This window comes from Amphiura filiformis, unplaced genomic scaffold (genome assembly GCF_039555335.1).
Source record: "Amphiura filiformis unplaced genomic scaffold, Afil_fr2py scaffold_48, whole genome shotgun sequence".
NCBI classification, from domain to species: Eukaryota; Metazoa; Echinodermata; class Ophiuroidea; order Amphilepidida; family Amphiuridae; genus Amphiura; species Amphiura filiformis.
The window spans coordinates 154,973-174,568 of NW_027305512.1; the positions used below are offsets into that span (position 1 = coordinate 154,973).

At 38.6% G+C, this 19,596-nt stretch overlaps 2 protein-coding genes across 2 annotated transcripts in view; one reads left to right on the forward strand and one right to left on the reverse strand.

The window, feature by feature from the left end:
• Positions 1-354: 354 nt before the first annotated feature.
• LOC140144308 (uncharacterized) lies at positions 355-5,528 on the reverse strand. The gene is made up of 2 exons (XM_072166135.1): positions 5,437-5,528; positions 355-1,216 (listed from the first exon to the last, which is right to left on the reverse strand). The coding sequence occupies exon 2, from the start codon at positions 1,173-1,175 to the stop codon at positions 375-377; it is 801 nt and encodes a 266-aa protein (XP_072022236.1). The 5' UTR covers positions 1,176-1,216; positions 5,437-5,528; the 3' UTR covers positions 355-374.
• A 24-nt stretch (positions 5,529-5,552) lies between these two features.
• Positions 5,553-19,596, forward strand: part of LOC140144307 (uncharacterized) — a 45,611-nt gene continuing 31,567 nt past the window's right edge. The window contains exons 1-6 of the mRNA XM_072166134.1: positions 5,553-5,596; positions 9,967-10,180; positions 12,733-12,913; positions 14,069-14,175; positions 15,406-15,555; positions 18,351-18,431. Of these exons, the coding sequence (XP_072022235.1) occupies positions 9,980-10,180; positions 12,733-12,913; positions 14,069-14,175; positions 15,406-15,555; positions 18,351-18,431 (720 nt within the window). The 5' untranslated portion in view covers positions 5,553-5,596; positions 9,967-9,979. The remainder of the gene's footprint in view (positions 5,597-9,966; positions 10,181-12,732; positions 12,914-14,068; positions 14,176-15,405; positions 15,556-18,350; positions 18,432-19,596) is intronic.

A 19,596-nucleotide genomic window follows, 5' to 3' on the forward strand; every position in this document is an offset into this window, starting at 1 on the left:
TATATGTGGATGTCACCGACTCACTGAGAGTAGAAATACGACAGCACATGTGCTTTACAGGAGAATGACTATCAGTGGAAATAGCTTGAAATATGTGACACAATCAGGGGAAATGAGTCGGATGTCGCTAATATTGATTTTGAGATATTAACAAAGAAAGTGTTAAAATCCTTCTGTTTTATATTGTTTTCAGCGATTGATAAATTGACGTAACTTCGCAAAGCAATGTTGTATCAACAAGGGGTTTTCAGTCTCTGAAAGCTCTAAATGTCGTCTTTCGAAACAACATGTGAAAAACTCATTTTCGACCAGGGTCGACATGTGACTCATTCCCCTTGATCATGTCACATATACTGGATTAAACTGATGTCTTCTTACAGACCTAATTCTAATTTGATGAACATTCTGACATTAAAATCTTCAATCTCATCCAATACTTCCTTGACTTTTTGTCTATCATTCGGGTCTCTATCCAAAACATCTTGCACATATTTAATATACACACAATTAACACATCCACTACCACAACAAGACTCTGGATCAGGAGGAACAAGCTCATCCTTGTTACCATGGCTACTGGTCTCATCACCATGGCTATTGTTTGCCAATGCACTTTCTCCATCAATAGATGGTAACTTTGAAGTCTTGTGTTCAAAGAAACTTGGGATGGTCTCTGCTACAATTTCACTTAACGACTCATCATTAAGATCAGTTGAATTGCTATTGTTGTGTGAACAACTTTCATACACTTCCGAGTTGGAACCCAATGTTTTATGTCCTCTATGGTGACATAGCATACCCATGCTCCTAGAGGCAACTGTAGATGATCCACAAGCTAATCCAGTGATAGCAAATCTGCAAGTTGATAAATATCTACAATTCCATTTGGAGCTATTTACAATCAAAATGCCTTTATTACTTAGGCTAGATTTATCAATTGCACTTAATTTGCCACTCATAATTTCAATTTGTGAGCATTTTTCACTTTGGTTCCCTGCACTTTGTTCACCCACATGACCCTCTGACTTGAATGTAGGTGGTTTCCTGTGTTGAGAGTTTTTGGCAGCTGTTTTTGAGGTAGCAAATCCATGAGGTAAGTAAGGTGATGTTGCTGCATCATATACTTGCAGACTTGGTGGTACATGCCACCTCATTCCTGAGCTGAACCTGATCATGTTGGTTTAGGATGCCAATCTTCGTCATACAATGTCATTCCCTGTAAAATTAATAATAAAAAGAAGAGTAAACAAATTAGCTCTCTAAAGTGGTAATGGTTATTTGAGTATCTACAAGAGATGTGGTGCTTACATAGACCTGGAGCAGGCTGGCATTGGTTGACCTTTATAAATAAAGAACAAAATGCATACAACATAGAAATGTGATCAAATGTCAGTGAGAATGCTACAGGTATTGCCCAAATGCCCACATTGAGCAGTGTGCACACTCCTCAGTTAAAAGTTATTTATTTGGGTTTCTAATGGGCAGAAAACAGAGTCCTTTTTGAATACAGTACCACCATAGGTTTAAGACAGCACATTAATAATGTGTGAGGATACTATTGTGCCGCCAGGTATACCTGCTTTGCTGGAGAGACACAGAGCAATTGTTCAAACATGGAGGAGGGTTTGAGTGTTATGACATAACTTGCATTTCGCATTGACTCTTTTGTCCCAAGTTCGGAGGTTAGTGAAGGTGGGCAGAAAGTCAATGCAGGATCTAACAGCAAAACTCAAGACCCCTGGGAAGGTTATAAATCATCGACTTCCAAGTAAGGTCGCTGTTCTCGGCCTCAAGTTTTAACATGTTACCCTGGCAAGGGGCTGAAGTGCCTCGTTCGAAGAAACAAGCTGGCGATCGCGCCTTTTCAACAGTGGGGCCGCGCCTTTGGAACGAGTTGCCCACCACTGTCCGAGGTCAAGAAAATATTACCACGTTCAAGAATCTCCTTAAAACCCACCTCTTTCCCACTGATTAGCTCTTTTTCCTTTCTTGTCTTTCTCTCTTTTAGCGCTTTGCCTACTTTTGTAAAAGGCGCTTTATAAATCGCATTGTTTATGTTTATGTTTATGAATATAATTTCTCCATTCCCTTTGTTTTTCACCCGTAAGTTCCCTTTTGATGCTTTCCTTGACCACCTTCCATTTGGGCTCAATTTCTTTAGTACTGGTAGCAGAATCTTTGGTCACGTTTGCACAGGCAGTGAGGTAGATGGCACTCCATCGTTTGCTCCCGAAAGACTTCATTTTAATGATAACAATATGACAATAATAAATAAATTAATAATAATTACAAAAATTTTCCCGATATGTCAGAGGTCAAAGTGTCCTAAAAAAAACCAGAAGTTACAATAGCGATTGGGCTTATTGTTCATCTAGATTAAAGTTTTGCTAAATTTTACCCTATTACGATTGCCTGTAGTACATGATGATTATGGGCATCACAATGATTGATATGAAGGAGCTCGAGCTTAATACCGGCACTAGATATTCGCTTTTCGTATCTCTGTGCTTGTATAACGTTCGCGGGTTGTTGTGAAGATAGGATATGCGGGTCCTACTCTGCCTTTCTTGGCTGAGTAACGGTACATGAACACAGCCTTTTGTGCCTATGTAAAATTAGTCATTGTGTAAAGCTGTGTTTATACTCATGGGTTACTCATCATCAGACGAACACTGAATCATTGTTGTTTAATACAACTGCACAAGTTACGTGTGTAATTTTAGTAAACGTTGACAAGAGGGTGTAAAATATAGGCCTATACGTGTTGCACTGTCGCTGTTGCTTTTGAAAAACAGCAAATCATGTGCATGCTCAGCATGCAAATACGACGGCGATTTAATGCACTAGTCATGCGTGCGCTTTAGTTTTCTGCAAAGGTGATTGAGTATATAAATGTATCTTTAGAAATGACCAGCGATTGTGTGTTCTCATCATGTTTATCATACATGTTTATTTAGCGTCGACCTGTCACCTGACACACATTTGTATTGGTTCGATCAAGCATTGAAATGCTTTCAACTTTTGTACTGGATCGTCTTGTTTTGTCAACTTTGCCTTATTCTTCACCTGCACCTTTATGGCTCTAGTTCTAGTTCTAGTTGAATACGACTCAACACCCCTAGTGGGGAAAGACGGATCGGGTATGGTGTGCGCTTGTTCTTCTTTAAGTGGTGAAGTGATCTTTGAGCTGGTTCTTAAATGCTTTGGGTTCTTGGATATTGATTATTTCTTGTGGTAGATTGTTCCAGTCTATGACGGTTCTTGGAATAAATGAATACTTGAAGCAATCTTTTGATGGTTGAAGTTCGATGAATGATTGTGAATGAGATCTCCTGGTGGAGCGCTGTACCGGGCGCAGTAGCGTTCGCACTGGTATGGAAAGGCTCTGACGCTGCCTGCACCAATCCCAGTGTAGCTTACAGGGCTGTCAACACTCACGCATTGGCCGTGAGACTCACGCGTTGGGTCACTTTCTCACGGTTTCATGCCAACTTGGGCCAAGGTAGTAAAATCTCACGCCCAGGTAATAAAGCTCACGCAAAAAGCTGAAAAATGAGTAAATTCTCATGCATCGGCAAGAATAATTTGTTGTTCCTACACCCCCCCCCCACCCACCCCCCGCTTTTCACAGTCTCGAGCGCCGTGGATCAAATAATCATCGGTCAAAATGAACATTGGAGTCGGCAAATCCCGGTACGCTTCTGTCTCACGCCAAGCAATTCCAAAATTTGACAGCCCTGAGCTTAGTAGCCTACCGCACGTCATTCCGTGTTTGCGTTTGACATAAAAGTTCCGAAATTTCATTTCATTTCATTTCATTTCATTTTATTTGCCAGATAAAAAACATTAAACATACAGTAAAACACATACAATGATTGCACAATATTAAAAGTATATAACATTTTCAATTGACCAGCAATTAACATGAGTTATTTTCATATAGTTATTAAAAGGCAAGACTCAGTCCATGATGAGGAATCCAAGACTCCTCGGTGTGCAAAAACAGGAGAACAAGACACAGAGCCTCTGGCAGGATAGCCAAGAGTAACAAAAGTCACTTTCAAAGTGGCTAAACCTAAAAACTCTGCAAAAACAACACATCAAAACAGAGATCACACCGAAGGAGACAGGATCTCTCCCCATGAACTAGAGTGGGGTAAATGAATAAACTAAACATATTACATAAGAAACACTCTATAAAAATCAATTCCAGCTGAGATTTTTGAAGTGCTCTTTGGAATTTGTTAAAACCCATTTAAACTGAAAAGAAGTTGATTACGGAGATCTTGAGGAAGTTGATCAAAAAAAGCAGGAAATCTGTTGAAAACAGTGAATTTAAAACCATCTGTGCGAGCATAGGTGTGACTAAATTTTAAATTCTCGTTGTGGCGGGGATTCACTGAGATAAACTTAAAGGGATTGATATCATACCTAGCTCCCATACAAACATTTTGAAACAAAAGACAAAGCAAGGTAAATATATCTGTTACGCATTGAAGATAAACCAAGCACTTCTAATCTGAAATTGTAACTAAGCTCCCCCCGGGGAGCAGGAACACAAACACGAGCCAGAAGTTTTTGAGTTTTTTCAAGGGATTTTAAATGACCAATTTGGTAAGGGAGCCACCCTGGTATTCCGTATTCCAAGATGGGTCTACATAAGGTGGAAAATAATCTGACGAGAATATCTGGATCGTTACAACGGACCAGCCGCCTAATAAAACCAAAGAGTCTTGAAGCTCTTGAAGTAACATACTTGACATGATCACCCCATTTCATATTAGAGGAAATTAAAACACCAAGGTATTTATAACTTTGGACTACATCAATGGGCTTATTAAGAATGACATACGATGGGACCTGTCGACCAGCAACATTTCTCCTGGATAACCTCATGACCTTACATTTGTCTGGGTTTAAAGCCATCTTATTGATATTGCACCAGCTAACAATTTCATTTAAATCATTTTGAATGATATATTGACGTCATCTTCCGAGTATAGAGGCCTATAAAGGAGCGTGTCATCTGCATATTGTGGAGGAGGAGACTGAACAAAATTTGGAAGATCTAAAACAAAAAGATTAAACAAAAGAGGACCCAGCACAGACCCTTGTGGGACCCCTGATTTAACTGGGACCCACTCAGAGGATGCCCCTCTGAACTGAACACATTGGTAACGATTTAAAAGAAAGGAGGCGATCCAGTGCCAAAGCGGACCACAAATGCCATACAGATGAAGCTTCCTTAAAAGAATAGAATGACTGACCTTGTCAAAGGCCTTACTCCAGTCAAGAAAGATGACGTCAACATCAGGGGGAGGTCGTTTATCAAGAATTTGAATTTGCTCTCAGAGAACTTCGGAGACAGGTCAAATGTGGCAAATACACTCGATTAAATCATCAAAACATGTTCACATATTTTGCTTGTAAGCTTACCGATTGCGGAATGTTTTTATTTTCTTGACCTTCGACACCCAAGGCGGAGCTCGTCACCACATTACTTGGGCTGCAGTCTGTCTCGTACGTGACATTCGCATCGGAGTTTTGTGGACCGTTTTTGTGTTAAAACTTGGGCAAAAAACTTGAGAGTTTTAAGGTATCATGGTATTGACAGTAAATTTTATTCATAATTTGTAATTAAAATATGATAATAAGATAATAAGTTTTTGACATAGTGCTCAAATTCTGTATAATTCACGAGTCTACGAGAGCTCAACTTCAAGTTCAAGTTCAACATGTTGATGATGTTCAATCATGTCAATGAATCAAACAAGTTCCAGCTAAAATAGTAATTTCTCGATCATGAGACTTTGAGAGTATGAATGTACTGCGTACATTGCGTAATGTCGCAAGTTTAGTGGAATGACGATAGCGCGATCGATTGTGCACGGCACGCACACAGGAAATGCAGCGCTACCCAAAGGTGCGTGTGTGGTAGGCGCTGTCATTTGACATTGACCATTGTCATTGCGTGCCTATGAGCTTTCATGATCGAGAAACTATTAGTTTAGCTATAGTACAAGGAACTTATACATTCATTGTCCTCATTCACAAACTGATACTATCTCACTATCTGTTAGTTTATTGGCGAGCGGTCCGAATTTTAAGCCATACATTTGTACAAGGCCAGGGGCAAGTTTATGTTGTGAACTAAGTTAGACTAAGTTCCATGCAACATCCATCATGTCCATGCATTTTGCATGACATCAAGTTCACCATGTCAACACTCGACTCGCATTTATGATATAGATATACAATTTGCACATATTAAAAGCTGAATTTTATCAATTTATACTTCAAGGTACATGTGTAGCATGCTTTTCCCTATATACCCTGTGTGGGCAAGTCATACTTCGGTATGACTTGCCCTGAACGTCCATATATTTTCGGAAGAGACGGATACATTGCATGAGAGCCTGCCAATTTAAGCTTCCTATAATATCAATTGCACATAACATACGAAATCACAAACTTACAAACTTCAATATGCACTTCAAATACAGCAGACTAGCTGTTAATTATTTCCGATCCTGTAGAATAACTTACATAATTGTCCATTTCATGGAATCCCGTTGCTCAGAATTGCCAATTCCATTTTTATCTGTCAAATGCGCTGTGGATGTGCTCCATTAATCACAGGTGTGACTCTGACTTTATACAACTCGCTCGCGTTCGCAGAGAACCCAGCCTCGTGAGTCGTGGCACTGGGGCATGACGTCATCTTGGACGTATGCAAAATTTCTGACGGGCGTCATATAACCCGTATTGTGATTGGTTGCAAAAGCCATTCTTTGAAATAGTAAGCCAATCAATTAACGCGACGGCCTTTTATGGTATTAATTAATGTGACTCGCCAGTAAAGTACGTCTAACCTGATTGGTTTATAAAACTACTTTGATAATTGCTAAGCCAGTCAGCGTGCTCGATGCAACAACCTCGTAGAGGTTTTCGAGAGGCGAATTCACGTGGTGATCCAGCGATCGAGTATAAATTCAGCTTGACAACTGCTCTCACGCGAGATTGCAGCTGCAATAACAATACATGGACACAATCAGTGACAAATACACAATGGAATAATGAATTATTTATGACATGCATCGGCTGGATTTTACGATCGAGGTAAGGTTTTTGGCCTGTCCCTGCGTGAAAATCCTTAGTTTTCAGCATCAAAGATATTTGCGATGACCATTTTTTTGCAGACACTTTGATAACAGGTAACTTTTATATCATAGGGTAGAAACTATAGTTGTACAATTTGTACGAAATATACATTTTGTTATAGGCCTAAAATGTTTACAAAAATATATTGGTCCATACGTTGTGCTTGTATTCAGTTCTTCGACGTATACTTTTCCCTATGCAACAAGATATGCTCTACATGTACCTCATTGGCTAAAAAGCACCATGATCACAGTTCAGCGATGTAGTATAAATTCAGCTTAATTTAAAGGTCCATTCACACTACGCCGCAATTGCTTTAAAATTGAGGTGTGGTGTGTTGCCTATATACACTAAGCCAAAAAAGAAACTTATAATTTTTCACAAGGTCATATCTTAAAATCCTGTCTATCAAAATTAACCAAAATTACACACAGGATTGCCACAATACTCTACTCTAAACACATGTCACTAACTATGCAGTTGTCCAACTGACACAACAGCAAAATGCACTGACATGCAACACCTTCATGGACCACATTCACAGCTCAACAGATTTCTTTGGATGGGTTCCAATTATTCGCCTGTGAATGTGATCCCGGAAGCTGTTCCGTGTCAGTGCATTTTACTGTTGTGTCAGTTGGACAACTGCTAGGTTACTGACATGTGTTTAGAGTAGAGTATTGAAGTAATCCTGTGTGTAATTTTTGTTCATGTACAGGCGAATAATTGGAACCCAGCCAAAGAAATCTGTTGCGCTGTGAATGTGATCCAGGAAGGTGTTGCATGTCAGTGCCTTTTGCTGTTATCCTGTGTGCAATTTTTGGTCATTTTTATGGAGAGGATTTTAAGATATGACCTTGTGCAAAATTATAAGTTTCTTTTTTGGCTTAGTGTATATCAATTACTTTTTGCCGCAATTTTATTTACTAACTTTATTGCGATACCGCAATGCAGTATGATTGATGCAGTTTGCTTGAGAAGTCTAGCCAAGAATTTGCTCACCGATAGCTTCACATTCTTGGCTAGAGACCATTGCATTCAAAATCTAGTCGGATTCGCTGAAGCATAACACTGTGTAAAGCAATGGAAGTTCAGAAGTAAACAGCCGATCACGACAGGCGATTGCATAAAAAATGTTGCTAAAATTACACTTCAGCAAAATTTAAAACTGTCCAAAATAGGCACACCTTGCCCAAAAGATACAGTTGACTCATTGAAATAACTTTCATCTGAATTTCAACATTAACAGAATCAATAACCTCCGTGCAAAAAATTGCACCGCTGTCCTAATCGAAAAACCATAACAAAACTTACTCTAGCATCGAATGCGTAACTATCGTGTGCAAATTGAAGCTAGAGTTCTCAGTAAGATGCAGTGCGGCAACGCTATGCACCGCATAACTCGCAATTGAGGCGTGGTATGAAAATCAAGGCTACAAGTGAATTCAAATTTGCCATCAAACTGCCATCATTTTATATCAAATTAAAGCCCTTTTTAAGTAAGGAAAGCCAAAACTGAAAACCATTTTGTCATTTCCGTAGCAAAGTTACATCTTGTCAAAGATTGACTTTCATCAAAAATATTCAGCCAACATTTAAATGCATCAATAAAAAACAAAATAGCATAGTCTCACGATATAATGTTATTCAAATTTCCTTTTACAAATTAAGCGTACTGCTAGCCGCGCCGTCCAGCGCATATTATTTTGCACAAGGGTGATTCATACTTCAATTCAGCTTTTTGAACTTCCGTCTCTGCATTCTTCAGAAAAACTTCTGTAATTGCAATTACATCTGGCTGCAAGCTGGCAATATTTGCTTCAAGCTCCTTCCTCTTATTCAATAAACTATCTGCATTTGTGTACATGCATTTCAAGTGTACTGGTGTGGTATTGGCTGCATTTTGTTGCTCGCAATTGTCACTAGTTTTTGTCTCCTTATTGTCATTATAGGGTTCGAGGTACTCTTTGTCCTCTGCTTTGTAAAGTCATTAATTTTTCTTTGTCTCTCATTGTTTATCGTCTTCAGTTTTACTTCCTCATTTATCACCTCAGATTTATTAAAAGTAGTACTTCTGTGCTTCTCTCCAAAACTGAGTTTTAATCTTTGACTGAGGTTTTACTAATACTATCTTCCCTCCTCTCACTGTATTTCTCCTCTCTTGTCTTGTTAATCTTACTTGAGTGTAATGTCTTCTTTTTCAGCTTCCCTTCCTCATAGGTCACCTCTTTTTCAGCTTCACTTCCTCATAGGTCACCCCTGCTGTATTCAGGGTGGTACTACCATCCTTTACCATCTTCTCACTGTTAACTTACTTGCGTTTAACAACTTCTTTCTCAACTTCACTTCCTCATCATTCATCCCGGCTGAATTTAGAGTGGTACTTGAAGTAAAAAAGCTTATAAACTATCTAAGGGTCTGTGAATTCAGAGGAGTCTGTAAATTCACTGATTACAGACTATTTTTGCCCAAAATGATAGTGAATTTTGGCATCTGATGGGCCAGAATATGCAAAGTGCAAATTTTTTTTGCAATTTTGGCCCAAAACACAGTGTTTTTGAGGGTAAAAGGAAGATGTCAAGGCAATTATTGCTTAAATTTTTCTTCTTTTAGGATTTTTAGGGGGAATGTTCCCCATGGAAAAATTAGGGAGGATGCCTCTGCACTCCTTAAATGATCACAAAGAGTGCCATTGATCACACCCCTAATGATTCATGCAAAGTTTGATGCAATTGCACCCCTGCAGTGATTGATGATAATTACAAAATATTTCAGCTTTACATTTATTTTATTTGTATACCACAGACATCTTGTTGAGATGGCCAGAAGACGATTAGAGGCTGCCATCCGGGCAGGACGTGCCATTAATGAGGAGCAGAATCGGTCATCGGGTGTGTTTGACAGCGCAGAACTTGTGCTGTCAATCACCCAAAAGGACAGCGACATGGGCGTATATAGTCTACAGTTCTCACCGGAGGGTGACTTACTGGCTGTAGGTTGCGGCAATGGGGCAGTTAGGGTAAGGAAGCATACATTCAGAACTGTTTTATACTAAGACTATAAATATATTTTGACCACTGGACTTGTTTACACAGAGCCTAAAGTCAACTTGACTTCATTTGTGTGTAAACAGGTCGCCGTAACTTATAATTATGTTGACCTGGGTCAACTTTTTAAAATTCAAACTCAACTTCAAATCGTGATTTTGCAGTGTAAATGAACACACAATTAGAAGTCAAGTTCATATAGTTATTGAAGCATATGAACAAAAGATGTCAAAGCCAAATTCAATTGAATACCTGAGTGGAAGAAGGGCCCAACTCCATCAAAACTGTTTTTGAGATATTAAGAAAAAACTTAATATTTGGAAAAGTTTTATAGATAGAATGTTTTCATCTTCAGGGGACCTTTAATACATGAACATACAATATTACATACATTCGGATTATATATGATGTTTCCATGGCAACGGTACAGGTCTTAATACGAGCTGGAGTTGGGCCCTTCTTCCACTAATATACTGCAAGTGTCAGTTCCGTAAGCAGATGTGTTATAAATAGCTACAGAAATTTGGTAATTATCCATTAATTGCACAAGTAGAAGCATGTTATAGGTTAGCAAGAAAGTTTATTGCAGTGAAAAGCAGATTTCATGGATGAACAAAATTCCTCTTTAATCCAATATTTATGGAAGAAGGGCCCAACTTGGCCTTTCTTCCATGAAAACCATGATTAAGTGTACGTGGAAGACTATTTAGAGAGTGGATTTTGGCTCATCTTTCACACACATGGAAGAACAGTCTGCTGGCAATAAAATGCTGGGTCTAACTCGTTTTTGTAAAAAATTGGAGTTGGGCCCTTCTTCCACTCAGGTATTCAATTTGTTTTGAAGTTGACTACCATTCTTGGTGTACATGGTGTAATTAAACAACATTTCACAAATGATTTATGCTAATCCTCAGTTGCAATCTGAATTTGATGTCGCAATTGAAGTCAACTTCTCACTGTGTAAATGGGACTCAATAAAAACAAAAAATAATTATTAGAAATTGGAAGTGATAATACAATGGGCTATATTCCAGTTGAAATCATATGAAAAACATGACCATATACCACACAGGGAGAGTGAATCTCAAATGTGGTTACCTGACGAATGGGCGACTCCATCTAAGGGGGTTTATATGATTTCAACTGGAATAACACATTGTAGTTAAGACTTTTGTTGACAATTTTTAGTCAGTGGGAGTGGTCTAGTTCGTAGACACATTTTTGATTGGACAATCGCAAGATTTCGGTGCCGCTTTATCAGGCCGTAGACGCACCCCACGTCCATCATGCGCCTTGATAATGCCTTACACGCTTGTAGAGGTGCGCGTATGTATTGCGATGTAATGCGTAGACTAGTGCGGAATACGCGACGCGCTAGCAGTACGCGCAACAGAATATGTGAAGTTGTAAACAAGTTTCGCTTCATTTTATAATGAGGGAGTTTTTATGACGGTAACTTAGTTTTTGCTTTAAAAAATTGTTTACAGTTATTAAAATAATATTTAACTGACTAAGAATGAGAATAAACAATATGAATTTTTTTTGCCTATCCTCTACCTATGATAGGCGACAGGCAGGTCCAATATTTTTATCGTAGTGGATACCGCTGCGCCCGCATCCACTACTCAAAATATTGGACCTGCCTGTCTTCTATCACACGGTAGAGGATAGGCAAAATAAAAATTCCTATCGCTTATTCTCTAAATAATTTAATTGGTGGTCTATCTAGAATATATACTGCTTTGTGTTTCTGGTGGACCAATGTGCAGTTTGCTGCTTTTGTATCATGAGTTTAAATGCTGAATAAAAATTTGTCTCATTGTTGCATGTTACGCATGAATTCTCGTGCATCGGAGTACAGAGAGTAGGGAGACAGAGGGCAGCATTTCAATTATTTATTAGTTTATTCCTTGTGAGCTATAGAGGGCAGCATACAGTGTTAATTTATGTTTATGAAGTTGACATTGGGCTATTCCCTTTGAAATCTGCCATACCACTGTGAAAGGAAGATTTAATCTTCATCATACAGAGGGGGTATGTTTTTCAAATGAAATTAGGGAGCGATCGTTATTTATGGCAGGGGGAATGGGTAAATTTAGGGGGAACACAAAATTTTTTGTGGTCTTGAGGGGGAACCTGAAATTTTAGTTGAACCAGGAGGGGGATTGTTAAATTTTAAATGGAGAAAATTGGGAAAACAAGGGGGAACGCGAAAATTTTGAGCGGACGTGAGGGGGGAACGCGAAATTTTTGGTCGATATTTTGCCAAAACACCCATTCCCCCCCTGCCGTAAATAACGATCGGTCCCTTAGCTAGAGTTAATTATTTTGAAACCCATACTCCCCTGTATACATGGCTTTACCTACATGTATATCACCCACAACTGAAGTGAGTGTTTCAAATGGAAGTTACCCAATTGTGTATTTCATTTGAAACCCACACTCCCTCTGTAAAAGACTTACGCTAATCGTCCACAGGGTGAGAGTGGATATCTAAAGGAAAAGCGCATTTTAAATTTTTCAGGTGTACAACTGCAGTGATGGGAAAGTGAAATCCAAATTATGTGAAGGCAGCAAGTCTGGTCTGCCCATTACATGTCTTGTATTCCATCCTCGCATGCAAAAAGCACTTGTGGGTGCCGGTGCAGATGGACGCATCAGTGTTTATAATGTAGCAACAGCACATCGGACATTTACTACAGTAGGTAAGTAGAAATCAAGGCAAGGGCAATAACATGGATCTTTTTCTACTCCCCTAAAATGTGTCAATATTCTGTATTGGTCACATGATAAAGATTTGGAGGCCTGAGGGCAAGATCCCGGTTGCTACTCAGGCAGGGCACACCCCTGTGGGACACAAATGTCTCTCTACTATAGCCAAAATAACAAATTCTCGATCATGAGAGGATGTACCTTCTGCGTTAGCATACTTTTCATAGAATAACACGATCGCGCGACCTGCATGACCGAACCTTGACCTTGCCTAGCAACAACCGTGTGATTGGTCAATTCTCAAAAGCTGTGTTTGCGCCTTAAGCGCCGGTCTTTGCGTAGTACGCTCGACGCAAATAACTGTGCGTACCCAAGTTCGCTCTCATGATCGAGAATTTAATATTTTGGCTATAGCTGATGATATGAGTACAAACCATGAGTACAAGTATGGGGGCCTCTATTTAAGATATTTATCTACACACTGTCATCTTCATTTTATCCAGCTGTCATTTTTGAAAATTGTTTGATTTAAAAAAAATTTACATGGCCGTGAGACATTTAAGAGAAAACAAAATCATTATATGTGACATGATCAAGGGGAATGAGTCACATGTCGGCGATTTTCAATTAGAAGTTTTAAAATTATTTTCTGGCAGTTTATGAATGCTATATTTTGATGCAAACCCAATCAAAATCTGACATATGGTTACCAAGATATGAGCAATTTATCAATGGCTGAAAACAATATAAAACAAAAGAATTTGAACACTGTTTTTGCCAATGTCTCAAATCATGTCACATATGTTTATCAAATTCACTGGCAGATCCACCATGAGCTGTTGTGGCGTGTGGTGATGAACTCAACAACATGAATCATGAGGGGGCGCTGGTTTGAATCCAAACGGTTCTGAGTTTTTTCTCTCCCTTGTTATATTGCCAGTTTGCCTGAGCTTCACTTCATCATTTTTAAAAAGTGATGTGTGTTGAGATATTTTAATTGAAAAATGCATATTTTTTACCAAAAATGTCAATATTAAAAATAGATATAACTTTAAAAATAAATTGAGTATACTGTAGAAAGGCAGTACTGTTCACAGGATTAAATGAAAATCAATTTTGTTTGACCTCTGACTCATATTACTTTTCAGAGCCGCATAATGAGATCAATGCTTTGGATTTCAGTCTTGAGGGTGATCGATATGCTACAGCAGGCAAAGATTTCAGTATCAGATTGTATGACACAGAGACAAATGAGGTAAGCTTACAACCCTATAATCTGTATTGTCACAGACCAAAGGTTGGGGAAATTTGATAAAAGTCTGACTTGTGACAAAGTCGACAAATTCCCTGGGGGTGGGTTACGTGGCCTAAAAACAAAAGGGGGAGACAGGGATCAAGCGGTCAGAAAAATTAAGGCACTGGTTTTAATATTAAAAAAATATGAATACACCAACCAAATTTAAAATCAATTAGTGATGAAGAAAAAATATATAGGCCTAAAGTTTTAATTTTCATAATCAACAAAAATTATGCAATTCAATTTTTGGTCTCAAAAAATTGCATATCAAAATATTTGAACCATGCAGACACCTATAACGCTAGTTGATAGGGTCCATACCTGAATACCAGTGCCCAGCTTGCCCCAGCCAAGCTCATTCAGTGGGAGCTCATGTGGCTGCAGATAACTGCTGCAGCTTGGCTGGGGAAGGCTGCAAACTGGTATTTAGGTATGGGCCCTTAAAAGTGCATTTCGTGATCCACAGCATCATCCCCCTACTTTTCTCAAAATTACGAGAGTTGAAATTTTAATACCACTGGAAACCTCTGGTTGCATCATGTTTGTGTACAAAAAATTCTTGCAGATTTGTTTAGTAAAAATATTGTGAAATTTGAATTATGTCCTGGTACACAGAACAAAATCATAACACATTGTCTATATGGAAGAGTGTAATACACATAATGCATAACTTGCAAACGCAAAATTGGATTCAACTGAAATTTTGAGAATAAGCTTTTTTTGTGGATATCTACTGAACAATGTCATAAAAAGAGGATGCTAGAATCACGAAATACTCCTTTAATCGGTGATGAACAACAGTGAAACATTAAATTCCCTTTCAAAAACAAGCTAAAAGATCATGTAATTCACAGGATTATTTCATGAGGAATGTCCAATTTATTCATTGCCACTCAACTCGGGCACTCATCATTCCAAGAAGAGTGATGATTTTTCTGTTGATAGCAGCCAAAGAACTACAGAATAAAAGGGCAATGTTTAACTGCTTCAGTACACAAGTTCCAGGCGTGGCGCTTCCATTAACTTGCGTTCATGTAAAAACTACTGGCAAAGTGTGGATTCATTATGGATTAACAACGGTTGGCTCATGTTCAAAAGAATAATTTGGTATAGGAATAGTTGTTGAAATCCTTATCATATTGATGGCATTCAAATAATTTTTCTTTTATTTATTTATCATCTCCAAAGATGGTGCAAGTATATGAGGGTTCTCAGCAGCTCCTACCAGACAAAGAGGAAGCCTTGGAATCTGGACATGGAAGACGAGTCTTTGCTCTCAAATATCATCCTGATGATAACCATGTCTTCATCACTGGTGGTTGGGATAACTGTCTCAAGGTAAAGTGTTTCTGTACACTTGTATATTAATAATGTATTGTTGTATTTAGCTTTATTTCTCTATACATGTATTTTTGAGAATTTGTATATTTCATATGTAATGTTTTAACTTTTTGATGTATTTTGTTTGACCCCTGGGCACCCATGGAAAACAGTGTTATTACTGATTGGGTATCCCCAGGCTAAAGAAGATGTAATAAAATAAAATAAAATAATATCTGAGTGACCAATTAAATTACAGCTTCTAAATACCATGTTGCTGATTGGCTTAATAAATCATAATAGTCTGATTGTAACCAATCAGCAGGTAGTACTCATGGGATTAATCCTCATCAGTCCTATCACCATTCTTACCAGATGCTGATAGGCTCAATAAAGCATATATAATCTGCTTGCAACCAATCAGCAAATAGTACTCATGGGGTTAATAATAAACTCTATATATCAATCCACTGTAATTCAGTGTGGTGCAGTTGGATGAACTTTAAGCTGAATTTATACTTGATCACTTTTGCAGAAAAGCAGTTCTCAAGCATGCTCAGTGTTTACTTCCATTTTTAGAGCGTCAAGCTGATCAATCGATACAAATCGCTGAGGCAAAAACGATTTTGCGAGTTGAACAAATCTCTGCTCCTGAGCAATGTCGCTTGACACATGAATGCATCAACCTATCATTTTCAATAACTGGATCTATTTGCAAATTAATTTACCTTTCTCGATCATAAATTTCAAAAATGATTTAATTCAAAACAATAATTATTGACAGGAATGCATGTTCTTAAAATGTATTTTGTGGCCTTTTGAACATTTTAATTGTTGTCTGCAATCGTGATGGCCGTCATTAGTATAAATGCAAAAGTAACAAATGATGCATCGCAGAATTTTTCAATTCACCGCAATCATTCAGCGATGGAGTATAAATTCTGTTTAGTCTGGAAATCTAGTTTGCATTGGTTGCATCCCCAGTGGTTCTGATATGTTTGGTCACTTAATGTATTATAGGTCAGTTGGTGTGAATTTCCTTACCTATAATTAATAATTCTCTTGCTAAATTCTATTACCTCCACTATCCATGATTAAAACTTTTCAAGGGAAGGATGTCCCCCTCCTGAAAATCATAATTGATGAAAAAATAAAGCAATAATTGCCCTGTGCATCTTCCTTTTTAGCACCAAATAGCAGGTGTTTTGGACACAAATTATAGGGTAAAATTGTTCAATTTTGCATGCCTCGTGCATGCTGACCCATTAAATGCCAAAATAATCTTTATTTGTGGCTACAACAGTTTGAAATTGAAATTTTTCTGTGCTCCACGCATGCAAAAAAAACAGGAACAAAATATGAGGACCCCCCTTAATTTTAATGCTTCCACCACCACTAGGGCGACACGCATGCTTTTATGCGAAGAGTGATTGATGAATTCACAGCCTAATAGAAGTCGAACACATCAACATACCAGGGTCCAGTGGTCATGGAGCATTTTGGTTTTTTTCTGTGTACATGTAGAAGAAGGAATCTTGGACCTCCAGGAAGTGGCACACATCATAAATGATGTCATCATCTGAGGAAAAATGACGTTCACCGAATTCTTTCTTGAACTTTAGGAAGAGGAAAGAATGCCAAATTTGTAACATACACCCATTCATGCATCCGTGTTACAGTCTGAAAATTGATTACATAGTCTCCTACCTTATTAGGGGAGACAAAATGTGGACTGCCAAAGTCAAACGTGGCAGGGAGAGCTTTGAAGACAACCCCAATCAGGGAAAGCCAGTCAATGTCACCTCACAGTACACTTATTGATCAAATTCTTGACATCATCATGGCAGATCGACAACTAATAGAGTGTTACATTGCCACAGACGTTCAGCATCTACCAGAAACGCATCCATGCAGTTATCCATAACAAACTCCAAATGTCAAAGGTGTCAGCTCGTCATCTCTTTATATCATATCATTTTTTAGTGGATCCCAAGAGTTTTCTCCAACAATTTATGACCATGGATGAGACCTGGGTCCATCACTTCCAACCAGAGACTAAAGAACAATTGACGCAGTGGAAATGCATAACTTCACTCAGCTCCACGAAAGCCAAAGATTGAAGTCAACAGGCAAGCTGATGATCTCCATATTCTGGGATGCAGGAGTGCTCCTGGTGGGGACTACCTGGAGAAAGGTCACACTACCACCAACACCAACCACCAATGCCTACTATGCTGATTTCCTGAAAGAGCTATGCAAGAAAAGTTAAATTAGTGTGGAAAGCTGACAAAGTGGATGCTTTTCCACCAGGACAATGTTCCAGTCCATCAGTGGACAATTTTGTGTGCACTATTTATAAATCTTGGATGTGACCCTTCTCCTTTTTGACATTGCCACACTGAATGATATTGATATGCATGTATAATTGCAAAATCAAATCAAAATGGCAGAGACGCCATATTTATTGATGTTAGCTTTGGACATTTAATTATTTTATTGATTTAGCTTAGCCAGGTGGAAATTAAAGAAAATAATTAAATATCCAAAGCTAACACTAAACACAGCGCCTCCGCAATTTCTGTTGTCAAAAAATATTTCCGTCGGTACTTTTACAAGTTGTGCCCTCCCCGAGTTTTGAAATCCTGGCTACATCATTGCAGTCCACAAGTCCCCAGTGGCTATATATGGCTGCCATCCAGCAATGAGGATTTGGTATACTGTGTTTCATAATAAATTGTTTAATTCTCAAATGTATGATATGAGCAATAGGGCGTCTTCTTAATTTAATCAATTTTGATTCACATTTCTTCCAGATCTGGGATTACAGGACCAAACGAGGTGTTCAAAGGACAATTCCAGGACCTCATATCTGTGGTAATGGGATCGATATCAAGGTAAATTACATGGCTCCTTGTCTATGAAAGGATTACATTCAAACCCCTTCTCCATGTTTTCAAATCGCTCAATAGGCTCTGTCCACAGGACATTGATAATAATGTGCCTTAAAATAAGATGGCAACCAAACTCTGTTTCTACTCATTCATCATCCTGTGTCACTTTGAAAATTCAATCATCCAGAAAACGAGCTGTAGACAGAGAGTTTTCCAATGTTGCTGTTCAATCATGGAATATGTGAATTTTGGGTTTCTCTACCAGAAGTTACAGTTAAAGTACGTCTCAGCTTGAGATCGAATGGCAAGACACCACCACGGAAGATCAGGTACAACTGGAAGGTTTTGGCACAAGACACGGAACTACAAGACCTGTATGCTGTTAAAGTACGGAATAGATTCAGTGCTCTGCAACATGAAAGTGAGGGCAATGAAGATGCTACATCCACATATCAATGTTTGATACAGGCAAACAGGGAGGTTACGGAAGAACTGATACCAAAGGCCCCCAAACGCCATAAGGGGACAATTTGGACTGATTCCAGAACAGAGAGTGCCCGGAATGAAGTGCATGAAGCATATGTGAAGGATACCCACGAATGCACTATAGTGTATCAAGATCAGAACTACAAGCAAGGAAGAATCACCTAAAAGAGACATGTGACAAAATTGATCAAGAAATCCTGAAACAAAAGATCAGCCAGGTAGAGAAAGCAGATAAAAATTGCCAGCACAAAGATGCATGGGATCTGATAAATGAGATCAGTGGAAGGAGATCTGCCAAAAAAGGTCAGATCAAAGGGGACACAGAGAGTGAGAGACTGCATTCTTAGTTTTCCCATTTCCAGCAGCTACTTGGGAATCCACCAGTCATCACCAATGAGGATGAGCCGATAGAGCAGGTGCATCAGGAATTTGACATGCGAACAGATGCTTTTGATCAGGAAGAGTACGAGGCAGCAAAGAAGGTCATCAATGAGGGAAAAAGTGCAGGTGATGATGAAATCACACCAGAATTTTTAAAGAGATGCAACCTTGATGACATCATACTCTATTTTCTGTAATGAGGCATTACTGCATGGTAGGAAACCTGAACAGTGGTCAACTCTCAATCTCATCCCAATTCAATAAAAATTCCTTTAAAAAAGGAATGGGCGCCCAACTGTTT